General features: G+C 49.4%; 1 protein-coding gene across 1 annotated transcript in view; it reads right to left on the reverse strand.

Moving 5' to 3' along the window:
• Window positions 1-37: 37 nt before the first annotated feature.
• Window positions 38-21,242, reverse strand: part of SPATA6L (spermatogenesis associated 6 like) — a 31,720-nt gene continuing 10,515 nt past the window's right edge. The window contains exons 5-13 of the mRNA XM_030885326.2: window positions 16,284-16,408; window positions 15,345-15,422; window positions 10,909-11,148; window positions 10,194-10,296; window positions 8,290-8,324; window positions 6,507-6,709; window positions 4,962-5,058; window positions 2,575-2,677; window positions 38-231 (exon numbers count right to left, since the gene is read on the reverse strand). Of these exons, the coding sequence (XP_030741186.1) occupies window positions 2,588-2,677; window positions 4,962-5,058; window positions 6,507-6,709; window positions 8,290-8,324; window positions 10,194-10,296; window positions 10,909-11,148; window positions 15,345-15,422; window positions 16,284-16,408 (971 nt within the window). The 3' untranslated portion in view covers window positions 38-231; window positions 2,575-2,587. The remainder of the gene's footprint in view (window positions 232-2,574; window positions 2,678-4,961; window positions 5,059-6,506; window positions 6,710-8,289; window positions 8,325-10,193; window positions 10,297-10,908; window positions 11,149-15,344; window positions 15,423-16,283; window positions 16,409-21,242) is intronic.

Genomic DNA, 21,242 nt, shown 5'->3' on the forward strand with positions numbered 1-21,242 from the left:
GAAACAAGAACGAAATAAACGTCGCTGACAACAGCCATGAGCCCTAAACAGCACATACTTTAATCCACACCTCTTACCTGGCTACAAAAGACCGGGTACAGGGTCTGATTTAGAAGGGATTTGTCGCCAACGGTGTCACACAGATAACAACAATGGCTGTTCTTGTCTCTAAGGGTGAGTGCATTCCATCTTGAGTTCTCCATGATCCTCCATCAGTGTCTGTTCGTTTGCCTGCCAAGGTTGAAACGGCACATGCTCACTGGGGCGCTGAGTCAGTCAACAGAACCAAGTGCTTTGAGGCGAGAAGTCACCCTGGTGTGTGGCTTCTGCCCTGGGGCTGCTGGGGCTCTGGGCCCCTCCTTCTGGATTCCCGGTGCAGAAGGGGCAGTGTTCATGAAGGTTGGCAGGGCAAGCAGCTCTAGGACCTTGGGGAAGTCACAGGACTCCTTTGAATCCAATCCAAACCCAAACCAAATCCCTGGTGTGCAAGTCAGCCCTGATTCATGGCCACCCTGCAGGACAGAGTAGAACTGCCCCTGCAGGTTTCCGAAGAACTGCCCCTGGGGGTTTCCAAGGCCGTAACTCTTGGCGGGAGCAGTAAATCTTTTCGTCCTTGGAGTGGCTAGCGGGTTAACAGAGTATCTCTGTGTCTTCCTAATAAATTCCCTGTTTGCTTAAAATTGGTAAACCTTTTTTTTTTTTTAAGATTACCCAGACTAGGAGAGAAAATCCGTCACTAGAGAGGAGATATGTATGAAGGGGTACAAAAGACAAATAAACGGGGAAAAGCTCAGCTGGGCAGAGCTTTCGTCGTCCACTCATTAACTCATAGACTCATTAACACCAATGACCCAGCCTTGCTTGTGTACTGAAGCAAAGAGGACTTGAAGCACCTATTAATGAACAATAAAGACTACAGCATTCAATGTGGCTTATAACACAACACAGGGGCAACAGAAGTCCTAACAACTGGTCCAAAAATCAACAACATAGTAAATGGAGATAAGATTGACATTATCAAGGATTCCATTTCACTTGGGCCTACAGCCAACAGCCAGGGACGCACCGTCAAGGCAGCAGATGACGTGCTGCATGGGCAAACCCACTGCCGAAGACCTCTGTCAAGTGTTGAAGAGTAAAGCTGTCACTGAGGACTAAGAATGCTCCCGACCCAAGTCTGGGTATTTTCAGCCATCTCCCCTGCACGTGAAAACTGGACATTGAATAAAGAGGCCTTTGAGCTATGAGTAATATTGAAGTTGCCATGGGCTACCAGAAGAAAGGACCAATCTGCCTTAGAAGAAGTAAAGCCAGGATGAATTCTCTTTAGAAGTGAGGATGTTAACATCATCTCACATACGTTAGACATGTTACCAAGAAGGACCAGGCCTTCGTGAACATCATGCTTGGTGGGGTAGTCAGTGACAAAGAGGAAGCCCCTCAGTGAGATGGACTGACCAGTGGCAATCGTGGCAACCACGAGCGCAAACATAGGAACGATTTTGAGGATGGCATAGAACTGGACAGTGTTTGGCTGAGTCGGCGCCAAACAACTACTACATATGTATTTATGCAAAGTACTTTTTGAATAATTGCACCACCTAGCTCATTGAACACCAGAGAAGGGAAGGGAAAACAGCTGGAGAACACACACGCTCAGAAAACATTGTCCCTTCCTGTTCCCTGGGCACAGCCTGAGCCCTGTTCCAATGGTTTGTCACCACAGTTCTAGAGTTACCCAATGACCTTGTTCAAACGACTCTCTGGGCAAGGACGGCAGCTGCATGAGGTGGGAATTCAGGTTCTTGAGTCAGGGCATGAGCCTAGTGTATGTGGTTGGATTTCCTTCATTTAATGTGATCCTACGGAGCCTTGGTGGGTTACTGCATTGGTTGATAACCAAGAGATCAGTGGTTTGAAACCACCAGCCACTCCACTGGAAAAAGATGAGGATCTCTACTCTCATAAAAAATTAGTCTTGGAAATCCAATGGGCAGTTCGACACTGTCCTACAGGGTTGCTATGAGTCAGAATCGACTCGATGGCAGTGAGTTTTGTGTTAGCATGATTCCATTCTGTGGTGCTGGATGCAAGGGATAAAGCAGTGGACAGTTCAGACTGGCTCTGTGGCCTCAGGAAGGCTCATTAAAGTAGAACAAGCCACCAAGCCATCTTCAAACAATCAGTTCAAGTGAAAATATAATAAATTGCAACATACTTTGTAAAAGTGCAGGGTGCTAAGAGGGAATAGAGCGGAGGGCGCAGTGTCATGGAAGATCGTGCAACCTGAGGCTAAGTAGCAGTTCCCCAGGCACTATCACCAAGTATTAGACAGAGAGCAAGATATTCAAAGGGTCCACGGCAGGCAAGAGTCAGTGTTCAAGAAGACCTGAGAAACTGTCCCATAAGGAAGAAGCAAGAGAAGAGGCAGGAGAGCCAGTCGACCCAAGCACCTCGTTATGCAGAGTGAAGGAGAACGAACATGTGCTTCTGTCTCCGCCCCATCTCCCAGTCACCACGCTTTCTGACTACCGCACATGAAATTATCTTAGCAAATCAAGGTAAGAAACTTACAAAAGACAGCAGCTTACAGATAGCTCTGCCCATGCAGCGGGTATTTCTTCAGTGGGTGGCCTTGCCTGTCAAGGCGGGAATTGACTGCAGAAGTAGTATCTTCCTATAACAAAAATAAATCCCATGATTGCATTGCGTATGATGCACTATAGATCCGTGGTGCCCTGAGAGGTGCCCTGAGATATCGTTTTAGATGCAGGAGGTTCGGATATGTTATATGGATGGAGTTCATGCTATGTGTTTGCATATAGACACTTTTTTTCTAAGCATTTCTAGATCAAGAATTAACCAGGCAAAGCCAGTGGTTTTGAAAAGAGGAAGTAAAATAATACCCCGCCGCCATGGTTGGTGGTGGTGGTGGTGGGGTCCATTCTGACTCACTGGAACTCCAGGTCCAACAGAGCCAAGCACTTCCGGTCCTGAGCCATCCTCACAACTGTTGCTACCTTGGAGGTCATTGTTGAATCCATCCATTTCATTGGGAGCCCTTTCATTGGGAGCCCTCCTTTCCCCCCACCCACCCCCACCCTCTACTTTAGCAAGCACGATCAGGGCAACATAGTCAAAGGACATGAGACCAAGGCTTGCCATTCTTGCTTCGAAGGGTCCTTCTGGCTCTATTTCTTCCAAGACAGATTTGCTCTTTTTTTTTAAATCGTTTTATTAGGGGCTCTTACAACTCTTATCACAATCCATACATACATCCATTGTATAAAGCACATTTGTACACTCACTGCCCTCATCATTCTCAAAACATTTGCTGTCTACCCAAGTCCCTGGCATCAGGTCCTCATTTTTTTCCCCTCCCTCCCCGCTCCCCCCTCCCTCATGAGCCCCTGAATAATTTATAAATTATTATTTTGTCATATCTTACACTGTCCGACATCTCCCTTCACCCACTTTTCTGTTGTCCATTCCCCAGGGAGGGGGTTATATGTAGATCCTTATAATCAGTTCCCCCTTTCCAACCCACCCTCCCAGTATAGCCACTCATTGGTCCTGAAGGGATCATCCGTCCTGGATTCCCTGTGTTTCCAGTTCCTGTCTGCACCAGTGCACATCCTCTGGTCTAAGATTTGCTCATTCTTCTGACAGCCCATGGTACATTCGATATCCTTCCCCCACCCCATCATTCAAAGGCTTCGATTCTTCTTCAGTCTTACGTATTCACCGTCTAGCTTTTGCATGCGTATGAGGCAACTGAACACAAACACCATGGCTTGGGCAGTGCCCCATAAGTAGGGCAACCAATACATCCTTTGTGTCACTCTATCCATGGAGACTACGTCAATCTTTAAACAGGTCAAGGTAAACCCAGACCGGTTTACCTACATGGTAGGTTTGAAGCTGGCCATTCCTACAAGCACTGTTTGTTGACCCTTCCTATGAATTCTTTAGTGACGGCACCTTTCACTAAAGGTGACTTGGTTCATTGCTGTACATCATCAGGAGACTCAAAGTACTGAGTAACCCTATCTCTGGATTAAGAACATTCCCACCTCTATAAAAGTCAAACAGCTAAAAACATTTTGAATGTCTAGAAAACCATTCTCCCAGGTTGTACCAGGCCCAGCTGAGCCCTTCCTGGACAGGAGTGCCTGTGGGTAGCGGTAGGGAAGGTGCTAAGGGCCAGCAGCAAATGAGGGCCAGTCAGACCTCTCCTGTGAACACTGTCATTAGAGATTGAGTTGTGTCCCCCCTAAAATGGATATTTCAAACCTGTCCTCTGTGCCGGTGAACGTAATCCTGTTTGAGAATAAGCGCTTACGTGGGTTCGTAAGTAACGTCACAACAGAACAGAGTGGATCCGAAGCCTCCGGACCTCGGAGTTATACAAAGAACAAGCGGAGACACGGAGGCACACGCGGGAGAAAGAAACTTTGTGAGACTTGTCTGCAAGCCGACGGACAACCAGGATGTCCAGCAAACAACAGAGCCAGGAGAGTGGCTCCCAGAAGACAAGGGCGTGGGGAGACTGCTCGGACCTTTCAGCGCCAGACTTTGAGAAAACAGTTTCTGTTCTTCAAAGTCACCTGAAGGTGGTATTTCCACTGGGACATCACTAGGTAACCAAAGAAAACATGTTTCCTCCCTCTGCCGGTCTCTCTCTCTCTCTCTCTCTCTGATTCCTCTGCTCCAAATCAGGTGCTTCTCATCTTCAGGACCCAGTTCCATCGTCTCTTCCCCAAGAAAGCCCTTCCCCAACTCTCTACCAAGCCAAATACCTTTGGCAGACACCCGCGGGACACCACACACCACCATCTGCAGCCAGCACGATTTTACAGTGATTTCTGGGGGTGGGTCCTGAGGGATGGTTGGCTTGCCCACCAGCCTCTAGGTCCCGCTCTCTGTTAGTAGTTAGCCAGTGCTTCATCAGAAGCCCTTACCTGGGTTGGACTTGGCTGCTCAGCCCGGTGGGATGTCAGAATATTGCATATTCGCTCGTGGATCTTCTTCCACGTCGACTCGAAGCCGGAGTGGAACCTGTCCGCAGAGCCAACAGGAGGGAGTGAGGGTGCAGGTGCCCCTCACCATTATGTGCTGAAACTGATGACTTACCACGTACGTCGGTTCCACACACAGTATGATTTCAAAGTCTCTTACACCCACACAGAGGAACAATATTCAGATAGGAGCTAAAATCAGCCAAGATGATAGAATGGTTTCGTTGGGGGTCTGTCTGTGAATGATTTTTTTTTTCTTTTCTCTTTTCTATCTGCTGACCTTATATTTCTTTTTTTTAATTGCTTTTTGCTCCCTTTTACAGCGCTCTTACGGTTTCTCACCTCTCTCACCAACAATTACTTTGTGAACTTTCATCTTTACTCCAATTTCAAACATTTCAATACATAATATAAACCCAATTGTCATCCACTGCAGGGAAGCCATTGTAGGCTGCGTGTGTTTTAGGCAGCCCAGCCCTGACCCAGCCCTGGGCCTGCCTTCCGGGCAGCTCTTCAAACACAGAGCCCGTGATCCTTTCTCGAGGGTGCCCTCGCCCCAAAAAGGCAGCTCTCACCTTGGCGGTCAGTGCTACTGTCGCACACGTTCTTTCTGAAGAAGGATTTTGCCAACCCTGCCCCATGGACATGGCTGCCACCCCCAGTCCCCACGCCCTCCCTACTCCGGTAAACTCCTCCCCACCCTTCAGGTGGCAGTTCAGGCTGGTCTCCCAGGAAAGCCCCCCCGCGGCCCCTGTCCTGTCATCTATATGTAGCGCTCCCGTCACCTCGCCTTTGGAGGTCTCCCCTCGCTGGATGTTTCCTCCTTCTTTGGTTCCTGTCTCTTAGTCTGAAACTGCAATTTTCATGAGGTCAGGGCCCAGGAGGGAGGAAGTACAGGTGACCCTTGAGGTACCAGCTGCGGTAGTCTGGGTTCTCTAGAGAAGTGGAGTCAGTGATGCCTGTATGTGTTTGCTCTTGAGAAATGGCTGACACAGCTGTAGAAGGAGATAGGTCCAGCAAGTACCCGCTACCACAGAGTCTTCAGTACGGATTAAAATGCAGGGCAAAGCCAATCAAAATCCTCACATCTGGACCAAGAGGAAGTATCAGAAGACTGAAGTTGTCACGGATTGTATCTTGCTAGAAACCTCAGAAACCAGCCACCGAGAACCCCGTGAAGCACAGTTCTCCTCTGACCCACGGGAGCCACCATGAGCCAGAGTCGACTTGACAGCCACCGGCTTTTTAGGGCAAAGTCCACTGTCTGTCTTATTTCCAACCAACGGAGGCTGAGCTTTGCCTTCCAGAGGCAAAGAGAAAGAATCGGGTCGGGCTGGCTTTAGGACAGCTTTCACAGGCACTCGTCATGTGTCCGGGCTAAGGTGTCCCAGGTTGAAGATCCCAAAGAAAGTACATGGAAGTGGTGCCCTGGCTGCACCTTGGCCAGACCACTGCGTGCTCTGCAGGCAGAGCCCCGGGCTCACTAACCTTTCTCGGAGAAGCGGGCTGGATGGCCTGAGATGCTGGGAAGTGGTCAACGGAGCTTCCATGGCCAACGGAGCTTCCAGGTGGAAGTCGGCATCCCCTCCGTTACTGTAACTGGACCAGGCCTTTCCAAACTGACTTGCATCTAAAGGCGCTATCGGTGAGTTATTCCTGAGGAAAATCCGCTCGTCGGGCTCTTTGATAACCTGCAGGACAACATGTATTATTCTGGGGGTGCAGTTTTGTTTTGGTTTGTTAAATCTGGGGTGGGGATGGGACTAGACAGAGATCAGGGTCAGAATGGCAGACTGTCTGCCCCCCAGGGATCTTCTGCAAATGAAAGAAGACTAGTGAGAGAACCCGTTTGGGAGGCGACGCCAAGGAAGAAGAAACCACGTCATTCAACAAACACAATTCCGGGTGCTCAGTCTGGACGAGAGAGCTTCAAAGGCTTGTGGGAAAAGCCCCTTATCTTCTAAGCCCATTTTCCTGTGAACTTCCTGAAACCTCTTTGCTATTAATAAGCCAAAGAGACCTATATGCTGAACTTTCATTGTTGAGGTTTGGGGGTGATTTGGAGTAGGAGAGCTTGTGTTTTAGCAAAACATGTCAAGGCTGCGGCGGCATGAGAAGCGTAGGATACTCGGGCCTCCTTGCACACAGATCTGCGTGTGTCCTAACACTTAGGTTCGAACCTTGATCTTGACAAAACCTTTGAGGACAAGTAATTGACCACCTCTAGCATAGAAGATACTCGATTCTAGAAGAAGCGCTGGAAACCACTCCTCGTCAATCAGCTATTCCACCACCTGTCGGTCAGCATGTCGTACTCCCACACGTGTGGCTATGATGCTGGAAGCTGTGCCAGCAGGATTTCAAATACTGGCAGTGTTACCCGATGCAGACAGGTTTCGGCGGAACTTCCAGACTAAGACAAGACCAGGAAGAAAGGTTTGATGACCTAATTCTGAAAATTCACCCATTAAAAAAAAACAACGTGTGGGTGACAACAGAATATTGTCCAACTGGCTTTCTCTGGACACGTCATCAGGAGGGGTCACCAGGGGGACTTTGTGTTCAGGGATGTGGAGAGCTTGTGTTTTAGCAAAACATGTCAAGGCTGCGGCGGCATGAGAAGCGTAGGATACTCAGGCACTCAGGGATGTGCCCAGCGAGATGGACAGGCCACAAGAGCTGCAACACTGGTCTCAAACGTGCCGGCCAATTTGAGGATGACGTAGGTGGGCAACATTTCGTTCTGCATATGGTTGCAGGAAGCTGGTGCTGGCAAACAGCACGAGAGGTATTGGGCTTCCAGGTACCCTCACTGATGATGCATATGCAAAGAGCTTAGGTCCAGGGAACAGACCAACGGACCCCAAAGCAAAATATAGAGTGGAACCCAGACCCCTCTTTACTTTCATACTCGTTAAACCACGCCATTTCACAAGCAGCCCTAACCAGCGACGGCTCTTTTCACCACCAGTTGGGAAAGAAGCATCATAATTGACATAAAAAGACAAGCTCACTGCCATCAAGCCAATTCCAACTCATCGCTCAGCCCTACAGGACAGAGTAGAACGGCCCCTGTGGGTTTCTGAGGCTGTCACTCTCACCAAGAGTAGAGAGCCTCATCTTTCTCCTAAGGAGCAGCTGGTGGTTTCAAACTGCTGACCTTGGCGGTTAGCAGCCCAGCACAAAATCCACTACGCCACCAGGGCGCCTACAAGGTTGACATAAGAGAGGTGGAAATAAAGGGTTTTACACATGCTACTTGTAAAATTACCTTGACGTCAACTGCAAGGCTGTCAAGAGAAGACGCTGGAAGAGAGAGAGGGACAGGTGTCTCGGTGACTGGTCATTGTCAGCTGCTCCTACAATTGCTGTGATACTGACTCCACGGCAGCACACGCGTGTTAGGCAATGAATGGATTTGCAAAGAACGTAAATGCTCCCTGGTCAATGGACATCTCCCTTGAAACACAACAATGAGATCTATAGATGACTTGGGGTCCCCTTCTCTTTGAGGTCACCAATGGGCAGCACATGAATGTGGGGCAGGAAATGGGCAGGATAAAGGTGAAATAGTATTTGCCCAGGTGCCCAGAGCCGAGAAGAAAGTGTGAGCCTAAGAAAATGCATACACCCTGCCTCCTCTGCCATTCCCTTGATTTTCCATTTCCTTGGAAGTCTATGGATACATGGACGCGTGAGTATTGTCCATGGTGTACACAGATGGGAAATGGACATAAGGCATCACAGATGTAAATCATTCAACATTCACTGCCATTGAGCCCACTCTGACTCGAGCTGACCCTACGGGACAGGGTAGAACGACCCCCGAGGCTTCCCCAGACTGAAACCCTTTAAGGGAATGGAAAGCCTCATCTTTCTCTGAGGGGTGGCTGGTGGTTTTGAACTGCTGACCTTACAGTTAGCAGCCCAACTCGTGACTACTGTGCCACTGGGGCTCCCGGGTTACCCTAGTTCATCATAATTAGGAAGTAGACCTGATGCTGGGGGATGGCACCCGTCACTAGGGAGTGAGGTCATAATGCACGCAGACAAAGCCAAATCTAAATGGGAAGTTTCCAGATTGGGAGTAATTTTTTTGAGAGTCTCAACAAGGCTATGGGAAGGCACCATGGCTTCCCTAGTGTGTTCCATCCTTAGTTGGCTGCTGTCCGAATGTCATCACTAGCCAAGAACACTGCTTGCATGGCCACAAGTGGCCGTACAGTCCCTTCAAAGTCCCTCAGGCCTGCCCAGCTAAGGTGGGGCCCCTGCTAGCAGGCTGCTCCAGGTGCAGTCCTCCCGGGAGGCACCATGACTCCTTTTTATCTAAGAATTCTTAGAAAGTGCAGAAATGGCTGAACTTCACGCCATTGCCTATTGACATGGTTCCTCTATCACCAGGGGATGCCCTAACCCAGCGCCTTTCCATGTGTGGCCCGGGGACTTCCCTGGGGCCCCCAAGACACTTTCAAGGGGTCCCACAGGGTCAGAGCGAGTTTTCCTAATGACACTAGGTAGACATCATTTGCCTTCGTCACTCCCGTTCTCTCAGGTGTGCAACAATGGAGCCTTCCAGAAATTACACAACGTGTGATGACGTCCCATTCTGACGGCTCCTAGAACATAGGCTTCAAATGTCCCCGTTTTAATTTCTGGAATGGTCCGCAGGGGCAGTTTCGACAAAGTCCTCATCGAAAGGTAACACATGCTCTTGTCAAGATACGATGGTCAAGAAGGCACAAGGGTACTGAGGCCAGGAAGGTGGAGATCCATTGCCTTAGCCTCACTGCTGCTGGCTGACAGGGAGCCTTATAGAATAAATGTACAGATGTTGATCCCCACCCCCAGCTCTTTCCCATCTAGGAATAAAAAAAAGGCTGTGTGTGTGGTGCCTTTGCTAAGATTTCACCCCAGCATGAAGCTCCTCTCCGCTTTTCCGGCCCAGCCAGGAAGCCGATGGGTGCAACCTCAGCACACCTGGTCAGCAACCCGGCTCACAACACTCCTTCCACACCTGGGAGACTGCTCTGTGGGGGGGCCTCCCTGCCTACTCCACAACCGGACACTACTTGAGAATTAGGCCCACAGTTTCCAAAGCACCTTGTGATTCCTCCGGATGAAAGGAGACGGACACGGAAGCTTCCATGGACTAATGTACGGAAGGAACTTAAGTACCTCTTCGCACGGGGAACGGGAAGTTTGACAACTTGCACTTTCTTCGCGACTTTCGGGACCGCAGCTCGGAAACAGTCTCACCGAAGGGCCTTGCACTGTCCACCTGGAGGACAACGAAAGAAGTCAACGTGAGCCCACCTGAGCTAGCACTGCCGGTCGCCGTGGGGGTCTGGCCTGCTGTGTCCGTGCAGTCGCCATGAGTCCAGAGGGCAACTGGACGGCCACCACCAGCAGCAGCCTAGGTGGGGAGAGCATGTTCAACTCGTGATTTTCAAAAATTAAAACCAGAGACGGCTGTTGAGCACGTCTTCTCTGTCTGACCACGTGGAGGACATCTCAGCCGAGAGGAGAAGGCCCCTCAACCAGAGGAATGGACCCAGAGGCGCCAGCAGCGGAACCGAGCATAAGAACCACCGTGAGGATGGCGCTGGACCAGGCGCGGCTCCGTTCTGTTGTGCCCGGGTTCGCTGTCAGTCAGAACCAACTTGGTGTCACCAAGCAGCAGCAACAACCACATGGTGACGCAAGAGTTACAAGGGCAGTGGTGTGATGGGCGGGGCATAGATCAGATCACACCATGACTGATCCGGTTCTGCTATTCGCCAGGTGAGGTGAGCTTGCCCCAAGTTCATCGACATGACCTCCCCGAGACAGTGTCCCACCTGCATCTTCGCCCACCCCCGTCCAAGAGATTCAACAATGGCTTTAGGCTCACGTGTCTGACTACAAACGGAGGTTTCATGTCTCTGGCGATGTTGGCACTATGTCCATTGTTTGTGTGCACTGGCTGGTCCTGGAAGAGACGCCTGGCAGGAAGTGGAGAGGGTGACCGGGACTGGGCACCCCGGGAGGCCCTGTCCAGATGATTTCCCTTGGGCTTGGTCTTTTTGCTGCTTGTGGGGAGCGCTGGTCCAGGTGATGTCAGTAAAGGCTTTTGTGGCTTCCCTCTGTCTTCCTGAGACCAAGAAGAAAGAACACCCTTAGTACGGACATTTCAACCATGAATAGAATTCATCATGAGACAGCCACGCTTAATTCAACCTGCTGAACGATAGCAAAAGACCGCGCATCTCAGATGTACAAACATAAGGACGGGCATTGTTCTCTGGGTTGGTTGAACATTGTTTGCTAGCATTTGTCACTTGCTGCAAAAACATGTTTCATGACACCGATATCTACTTGGATTGCAGGAGCGTTGGAAAGTATCAGACGCTTCCATGTGCCATGATAAACAAGGAGGCGGAAGGCAGGGAGATGAAAGGAGGGGATGAAGGAAGGAAGGGAGGGGAAGGAAAGAAGATGCTCTGGCGTATTCTCGGGTGCACCAATTTTATTGTCCCTGGTGACGTCGTGGTTATGTGTTGGGCTGCTAACCACGAGGTCAGCAGTTCAAAACCACGAGCCACTCCTTGGGAGAAAGACAAGGCTTTCTACTCCCTTAAAGAGTTACAGTCTCGGAAATCCACAGGGGCAGTTTCAGCTGGTCTATGGGGCCCCTATGAGTCAGAATCAACTCAAAGACAATGAGTTTTGTTTTCTTAAATTTCTTACAAGTCACTACTTGTGACTGTGCGCAGATCCACCACGGGGCTGTCAGTTTGTTGAGCTGCAGTGGCTGTCAGGGTGCTATGTTGCCGGAAGCTATGCTACCAGTGTTTCCATTACCAGCAGGGTCACAGATGGTGGACAAATGTCAGTGGTGCTTCCAGATTAGGACAGAACAGATATCTACTTTTGGGGGAATCAGTAAGAAACCTTACGAATAGCACCAGAACATTATCTGATATAGTGCCAGGAGATGAGCCTCGCAAGTTAGAAGACTCGAACATGACCGGGGAATAAGACATTCCTTTGCTGATGTGCCACACAACTCAAAGTGAGATGACGCTGCAACGTGCCAGACTAATCAGAACTTGGAATGCATGAAGTGTGAATCAGAAGAAAGAGGAAAATCTCAAACATGAGACAGAATGCGTGAAGATAGATATCCTAGGCACTGGTAAACAGATATGGACTGATACTGGCCATTTTAAATCAGCCCGCCACACAGTGCCCTACACTGGAAATGACATGCAAGAGGAAGGGCGTCATAGTCCTCATCAACAAGAATATTCCCAGATCTATCTTGAAGCGCCAGGCTGCCGGTGGCAGGATAGTAGCCACACTCCTGCAGGGAAGGCCAGTTAATAGAACTATTGTTCAAATGTATGCACCGGCACCAACCGCTAGTCCTAGAGTTGGACAAATTGAACAACTGTATCAGCTTCTGCAGTCTGAAACCGATCAAACAGAAAATCGAGAGGCTCTGAAAATTACTGCTGCTTGAGAGGCCAAGGTCAGAAACCAGGAGGAAAAGTGAGTGGATAGAAAATCTGACCCTGACCAGATGGCCGGCCCCACTATGAGACACGACATCCCTCACTGACTCATAGCCCTAGAGGGGACAACACTGGAGACACAGTGTGGGAATTGCACCCGATCTGATCCCACCACACCGAGGCAAAGCCCTGGGGGAGTGCAGCGGAACAGCAAGGGGAACAGAGTAACGAAGTCCCTGGGGAATACCAAAAATAGACTTTGGGGCCAGGGCTTGCACCCCCTCAGACTGGACTGGAAAACACTCCTAAAGGACAACAAACAGTCCTTGAACTAACTACAAGCTTTTCTTTTTTGTTGTTGTTGTGTTGTATGTTTTGTTTTGTTTTCTCATTGGCTTTTTGTTGTTGTTTTATTTTTTTTGTTGTTGCTTGGTTTTGCTCTGTCTTGTTTTTGTGCATGTTATTATCTCCGCAGGTCTGTCTAAATAAAATAGGCTGGATGAATAATCTGGAGGAGAAAACAACGGGACTGACAGTTCCGGGGGACATGGGAGAGGGGGAAGAGGGGGAAAGGAAGTGGTGTTAACAAACCCAGGAACAAGGGAACAGCAAGTGATCGAAACCGATGGTGAGGAGAATGTAGGAGGCCTGGTACGGCGTGATCAAGGGTAATGTAACCGAGAGGAATCAAACCCAAATGAAGACTGAGCATGATAGTGGGACAGGACGAAAGTCAAAGGAAATAGAGGAAAGAGCTAGGAGGCAAATGGCATCTATAGAGGTCTAAATAAAGGCATGTACATATGTAAATATGTTTATATATGAGGAAGGGGAAATAGATCTCTGTGCATATATTTATAGGTTTAGTATTAAGGTAGCAGATGGACATTGGGCCTCCACTCAAGTACTCCCTCAATGCAAGAATACTTTGTTCTATTAGACTGGTATTCCATGATGTTCTCCTTCCCGACACAATCACTGAAGACAAAGTGGGTGCATAAGCAAATGTGGTGAAAAAATCTGATGGTGCCCAGCTATCAAAAGATATAGGGTCTAGGGTCTTAAAGACTTGAAGGTAAACAAGCGGCCATCTAGCTGAGAAGCAACAATGCCCACATGGAAGAAGTACACCAGCCTGTGTGATCACAAGGTGCCGAAGGGATCAGTTATCAGGCATCAAAGAACAAAAAATCATATCATTGTGAATGAGAGGGAGTGTGGAGTGGGAACCCAAGCCCATCTGTAGGCAACTGGACATCCCCTTACGGAAGGGTTGTGGGGAGGAGACAAGCCAGTCAGGGTGCAGTATAGCTACAATGAAACATACAACTTACCTCTAGAGTTCCTAAATGCTTCCTTCCCAAATCCCGCCCCCCGCCCCCCTGCCCACTATCATGATCCCAATTCTACCTTACAAATCTGGCTAGACCAGAGGATGTACACCGGTACAAATAGGAACTGGAAATACAGGGAATCCAGAGCGGATGATCCCTTCAGGACCAATGGTGAGAGTGGCGATACAGGGAGGGTGCAGGGAGGGTGGGGTAGAAAGGGGGAACTGCTTACAAGGATCTACATATAACCTCCTCCCTGAGGGATGGACAACAGAAAAGTGGGTGAAGGGAAACGTCGGACAGTGCAAAATATGATAAAATAATAATTTATAAATTATCAGTGGTTCATGGTGGGGAGCGGGGAGGGAGGGGGTGGGAAATGAGGAGTTGATGCCAGGGCCTTACGTGGAGAGCAACTGTTTTGAGAATGATGAAGGCAATGAATGTACAAATGTGCTTTATTCAATGGGTGTATATATGGATTGTGATGAGTTGTATGTGCCCCTAATAAAATTATTAAAAAGAAGAAAAAGGAAAAAGAGGAGTCAATACCAAGGGCTCAAGTAGAAAGAAAACGTTTTGGAAATGATGATGGCAACATATGTACAAATGTACTGGATACCGTTGATATACGGATTGTTATAAAAGCTGTAAGAGCCCCCAATAAAATGAGTTATTTTTTTTTAAGTGGATGTCAAAAGAGATTCTGAAACTTGCTTTTGCCACACAGAGTAACTTAAGTGAATGGAAGACATGCTGAGGGAAAGGAACTGAACAGAAGGTTTCAAAGGGTGTCTCAAGAAGCCAAGGAGAGTAATACAATACAATGTGCCAAGCTGCAGCGCTAGAAAGCAAAGGGGGACAGACAACTGCTGCGAGAACCGAGGAAAACCGTCAGGCCTCAAATGACAGCGTTGAAGGTTTGTGGGTGAAGTGCGGGTTGGCACAGGAGCCCTCAGAAGAAGAGGGAAAGGATGGGTTGATGGCCCCCCAGTTCAGGAACGAGCATGTGATCATGAGCCAATGGTACTGAAGGAAGATGTGCCCGCGGCATGGAAGGCACAGAGGAAAAACAGGGCTCCCGGAATTGACAGAATACCGACTGAGAGGCTTCAACAAAAGGTGACCCACAACTTCTACTTTGAACTTCAGCCAAAGGCAGAAGGAAACACGTGTGTCTGCCTGGTTGACAGCCGACACCGTGGAACAGCTGCCACACAAAGGCTAGCCTACGCAGGCCTGATGTGGGACCTGAACCCCTGGGCCACGCTGCTCCCCCAACCACACTGTGCTGACAGTGGTAAGCACGCCTTCTCTGGCGGGCAGACGGGCTGCCTGAGCGAAGCCTTTGAGTTAAGGAAGTCCAACTCCAGCAAGAGGTCACCGGGGTCCCCGGCCCCATGGCTTCCACATTTGGTAAACTGAGTGTGGGTGGGACGTCTTTGCGTTGGCGGATAAACAGTTGTCAATTCTCCCTCTGGGTTCTCTGCAACACTTACGAGAAATCTGTTCCAGTGCATACACACTCGTTCTCGGATGGCCGTCCTTGTAGAAAACTCCAGTTTGGGAGCAATGCCCTGAGAACAAAACAGCATTTAAGGAACGAGGAGAAGTGCTGGGGGCAGGCTCCATGTCCACCCCTGCTCCTCTGAAGTCCCACAGGGACTCCACTGCTTTTCTGTTTGACTGGCATCGCGCACACGCCACTCTCTGAGACACACACACTAAGAACTGCTATGACAAGAATCACTTTTGAAAATGATGACGGCAACACATGTACAGATGTGCTTGATAAAGTTGATGTATGCATTTTTATAAGAGCTGTAAGAGCCTCCAATAAGAAGATTTTTTTGAATCTCTAATAAGGAGCCCTGGTGGTGCCGTGGTTACAAGTTGGGCTATGATCCACCTGGTCAGCAGTTCGAAACCACCAGCAGCTCCTCAGGAGAGCAACTGGGCTTTCCTTAGAAACAGTGACCGTGTCAGAAACCCACAGGGGGTTGCTATGAGTCAGCACTGACTCCCTGGCAGTCTGGTTATTTTCTTTGGAAGAATCTTGAATATTCATGTAGCACTAGAGACCGGGCCCTGTCTCTAAACCATTGCATCTATTAACTGTGGGAAGTGTTAACTGCGTCCCCATTTTGTAGATGTGTAAACTGAGACACAGGGAGTTCGATTTGCCCAACCGAAGTGGGGAGCCCACGTGTGTCAGGGTAGCACTGGGCTGATATTTTGTAAATAGATTTATCAGGTCAACCGGTTGCACGATGGACCCAGTGCGACAGGGCTGCTCCTGAGCAGAAAAGAACTTGGGTCCTCACACGGAACAGCACGTGAGATCCACCCAAGACCATGCCACATCAAGGGCAAAATGTCCAGGTCCCAAGAATTTCTCTCCCAACAAGACGTCGGCCGGCCGGGCCCAGGTCACTTACTGGAAAGCCGACCGCTGTCTTCATGAGCACCTCCCGACACATGCCAGGGTGCGAGGGGGCCAGCTTGGGCTCCGGGAAGAGAAACTCCCGTGTGTTTTCTTCGTAGTAGGCCAACTTCTCCCACCCTAGGAAGGGAAGAGACACACGTGACACACGGGCAGAGCCCGGGCACATGTGAGCAGACGCTCGGCCCCTGGCCCCCGTCGGTTCAGTGGAAAGTGGCTCTTCTTTTTCTCTCCTGGATAGGTTTTGACCGTGGGGCCCGGATCTGAGGGGGGGAGGGGGGAGGCTCTAAAGGTTACTAAAGGCTACTCCCATGGGAGAAAGATGAGGCTTTCTACTCCTTCCTGTAAAGAGTTACAATCTTAGAAACCTAGGGGGGCAGCTACCATGTCCCACACAGCACCAACTCTAGCAAAGGCAACTCCGGAACCTTAACCAAGAAGAAAATCTACCTGCCTGGTTTTTAATGCAATTGGTGTATGAATTGTAACAAGAGTTATAAGAGTCACCCATAAAATTTTTTGCATAAATAAATAAAATTTAAAAATAATAAAAACACTGGGTTTTCCAGTTGCTATGAGTCAAAGGACTAGAAGTCAGGGTGACTGGTTTGGGGAGGGGCAGGGGGAGTCCAGGAACACAGGTGCCATATAAATACAGGAACCGCTGTACCCTCACATCTTTATCAAGGGCTACTTTGTATTTTACGTCATATCACATCTAACGACTTCATTATGTCTTCCGGGAAACTGCACACAACACCTACATAGTGATGTGTATATAGTTATATATACAGTTGTTGTTAAGTGCCACTGAGTTGGCTCCGACCCATGACGACCCAGAGCCCAACAGAACACAACACTACAAGGTCCTGAGCCATCCTCACAATGGCTCCTGTGTCTGAGCCCACTGATGAAGCCATGGTGTAAATCCCCCTTTTTGCCGCCCCTCCACCTTGCCAAACACTATGTCCTGTGGGAGACCGAGGGCTGGGAAGAGAGTGTAGGCGGACAAACGCTTTCTTCTCAGAGTTCAGAAGCCTGGGAGGCAAGGATTCTGGGTGGAGGGAGGCCTTCACATGGGTGAGTTGGAGATTGAGTCCCAGCCACATTCTCCTAATTAAAAACCATCCCCACAACACCCTCCCATCGCTGTGCTTCCTTCGTGTCACCTCTCACAAGCACATGGCGGATTGCTCTGTGGTCGGCAGCTTCACTTCTTACACCAAGCCCTGAACAGATACAGCCGACAGCCTCTCCCAAAAGATCTGTCCCCGTTCTGGTCACCAGGTGGCCTCCTAACCATCACCCTGCTTCCCTGCTTCCTGCAGGAAAACCTCTTCTCCACACACGGAGTTGTCCTCAGTACATCAGCGTGTACCTTTCACCCGCTGCCTTACTGACCTGGAGCTGCTGGAACAGACACACCGCGCGGGCCGTTCTATAAAACAGATGGCTCATCCTCATCGTCGGGGAGGTTAGATGTCTCTATCAGGGTCTCAGCTGTGTTTATTCCTTCTCGCTCTTTCTCTAATAGCTTCTGGTGCTGCTGGAAGTCCTTGGCATCCGGGCGTGAAAATGCATGTCTATGTGGCCACACCGTACCCACCTTCTCTCAGGGTGGCCTCTGTCTCTTTCTGCTCTTTCAAGGACTCGGAAGTGATTAGGTTTAAGACCCATCCTACTCTGGTATCACCTCGTTATTGTACAAAAGAAAGATCCTGTTTCCAAGCAGGATAGCATCCACAAATGCAGGGGCAGGATTTCAATACATACTTTTAAGGGTACTCAATTCAATCCATGAGAGCTGCTTAAAACCTGGGAGGCGCCCAGCATCTTAGAATAAATCGAAGCACCCAAGCCTTCAAGACTAAGGAACCAGGAACTAACCACCTCTCTTACTGATTCTACCTCTCCCGCTCTGACCCCTCCTGCTGTCCCTCCAGCAGACCACACTGCAGCCGCCTTAGAGCTCAGCCCCACTCTCCGCCCTGTAATGCTCCTGGCAGGCTGTCCCTCCTTCTGAGGGACAGACCCTGGTTGAAATGTCAGCTTGCTGGAAAGGTGGCATTTCAACCTGAGGGAGCATCCTTTCCTGCCCCTCCTGTTACCTGGCTTTGTTTACGCTCTGTGTTAGGCAGGGTTCTCTAGAGAAACAAAACCAGGACACTTACGGTATAGATAGGTTTATACAGCGAGAAGGAACGTAACAGCTAATTAGTCCACAGAGCAGTACAGAGGGAACAGTTAATATACAGGAAGTCCTTCCACTCATGTGGGCTGCCGGGACCAAGGTCAAGGAGGCAGACAGCAGGGTCCTCCCTTGCGTAAGGCAGGTAGAGCCTGCCCACGAGCAGCAAAAACCAGTGTGGGTCAGCAACAGTCAGTCGCTCGGGAGCTTAGTGAAGAAGACCCCGTTGGGCTATCAGACTCATGTAATGCAAGGTAAAGGCTCCACCAGCCTGGAGCTCAAGCGATGTCCACACCAGCAGCGTGGCGAAGCAAGTCTCGAAGGAGCCTCACGGCCCCAACAGGGACACCATCAACGGCATCTTTGTTCCTCTTGCCCAAAATGAAACAAATAAGACTCCAAGAGAAATTATTTCAAGAATACTAAGTACAGACCTCTATATGTAACATGTACAAAGCATGTCAAAATTAGCCATGTGCTTCCAGATATGGGATCGCATGTGGTTCTGCCTTTTAAAGACGGGGAACGTGAGGCCATGGTATTGGTCTGATGGGGTGCTCGGTCAAGTGTAGGGATAGTGAAAGAGAGGAAGGCCGTCAACGAGATGGGCCAACACAGAGGCTGCAGCCATGGGCGCAGGCAGGGAACACTCGCGGTGCGGGACCAGGCAGTGCTCTGTAACGCTGTGCAAAGGGTCACTCCGGATCGGAACCAGCTCGGTGCCAACTGCGAACAGCACGCAGCTAAGGAGTGTGCTGGTGGGGACTCAACCAGATCGCCCAGGGCTAGCCCTCTGGCCTGACGGATAGTGCCTGGGAAACATCCCGCCCGGCCTAAAGGGGGCTGGCTAACATAACATCTGGGAGCTGTTACGATTTACTCCAAACTGGAAGTGATTATGAAGCAAGCACCAAGCTCACGGCAAACAGGACTACATGACCCCTGTGTCCACTCCTGTTTTCCTACTCAAGAACCAGAGGGGTCTTCTGGGGGTTGAGTTTTGTTCCCCCCACCCCCTGACCCACAAAAGGTATGTTGCATGTTGAAGTCCTAAGCCCCTCGCTCCTGTGACTGGACGGGAGTAGAAAACCTCATCTTTCTCCCGCAGGGTGTCTGGGGGTTTCAAACTGCCGGCCTTGTGGTTAGCAGCCCAGTGTCTCAGAAACCCACAGGGCCAGTTCTTCCCTGTCCTAGAGGGGCATTGGGAGTCAAAATGGACTCAATGGCAGTGCGTTTTTTGGGCATCTTTACAGGAGCAGAAAACCTCATCTTCCTCCCGAGGAGCAGCTGATAGATTCAAACCGCTCACCTTTCAGTTAGCAGCCCAACAAGTAAGTAACCACTACGGCACTAGGGCTCCTATGTATTCTAAAGGTACACACACACACACACATATATAATGCATTTTAAAAGGTCTACAGATATACACAAAAACTTACTACTGGTGATTGTGTCTGTGGGGAGTGGGAAGGAATGAGGTCTTTGATTGTTTACTCTATATACTTTTGTGCTACATTGAAATTTTTACAGCGGTCCCTGTTCTAGAACCTGGCACAGAGGATGGCTTGAGGTTTTAGAATATTAGGTATTGGGTAATTTCTAAATTTTTAATGTAAAATGAAATAAGACCAAGTCGAGCATGTCTTATTTTATTCACATGTTAAAATATATCTTGCTGGTTAATAATGGTACATGTTTGGACATAAAATTAGGTCAACTAAGAAAAAGGGGGGGGAGGGTCTCTGATAAGAAAAGCTCAGTGCCCTGGTTTTTTCTGCAGCTTCAAAGCTGGAAAACAGCCCATGCAATTTCTGGAAAAGCCGGCAGGAGGCGTCTCTGGTCTGTGCATGCGTGTGTGCGTGTGTGATCTAACCTAGATCCAGAGAGATGCAGCTCTTATCGGATTTCCAGGGCTGCAGCGCCGATGAACTGAGAGGCAGAAGAAAGAAACAACGCAGTCGAGGGGACCCTGACGGAACAGGAGAAAAATGAGGCACAGAACTCTAGTTCCTGGGAAGTCCAGACTTGCTGGGCTGAGACTAGAGGGCTCACGAAAACATTTTCCCTGAAAACCAAATCCAAACCCACTGCCATCGAGTTGAAGCCGACTCACAGCAACCCTGTAGGGCAGGGTAGGACTGGCCCTGTGAGTGTCCGAGACGGTTACTCTCTACGGGAGTAGAAAGCCTCGTCTTTCTCCCTCTGAGCGGCTGGTGGCTTCAAACCACGGACCTTGGTGGTTAGTGGCCCAGCACGGAACCATTATGCCACCGGGAGTCTTCGGATTCCCCCAATGATCCTCTTTAAACCTTGAACCAACATGACCCCGGAGATGACCTCTTCGCCTAAATAACAGATGGGTCCACAAAATAAAGAACAACAGGCATGACAACTGCACTGAACTGCTTTAAAAAATAATCTATGAGACCAAATGGTCAGCCAATACTCTTCAGCCAAAAAATGCAGTCATAGGAGGGCAGGCAGATGCTCTGGTGGCACTGAGGGTTAAGCAGTGCACGGAGTTGTGGTTGAGGAGGAAGGAAAATGAAATGACTAGAAATGGAGCCACTGAACAGAATGGGCAAGAAGGTTGACCCGTTGTGGAAAATGTCACCAAGGCCGCCGAGCAATTTGTGTAGAAATCGTTCAAGGGGAACCTAGCTTGGCCCCCACGTAGATACAGTAGTCTCTCGCATGGGAAGGCAAGAGCCTAATGACGTCATTCACATGGCCACCAACACATAAATGACTCCAGTGAAAGCAGAG

This window comes from Echinops telfairi, unplaced genomic scaffold, assembly GCF_000313985.2.
Source record: "Echinops telfairi isolate 266 unplaced genomic scaffold, ASM31398v2 ScPeMD7_25;HRSCAF=90, whole genome shotgun sequence".
NCBI classification, from domain to species: Eukaryota; Metazoa; Chordata; class Mammalia; order Afrosoricida; family Tenrecidae; genus Echinops; species Echinops telfairi.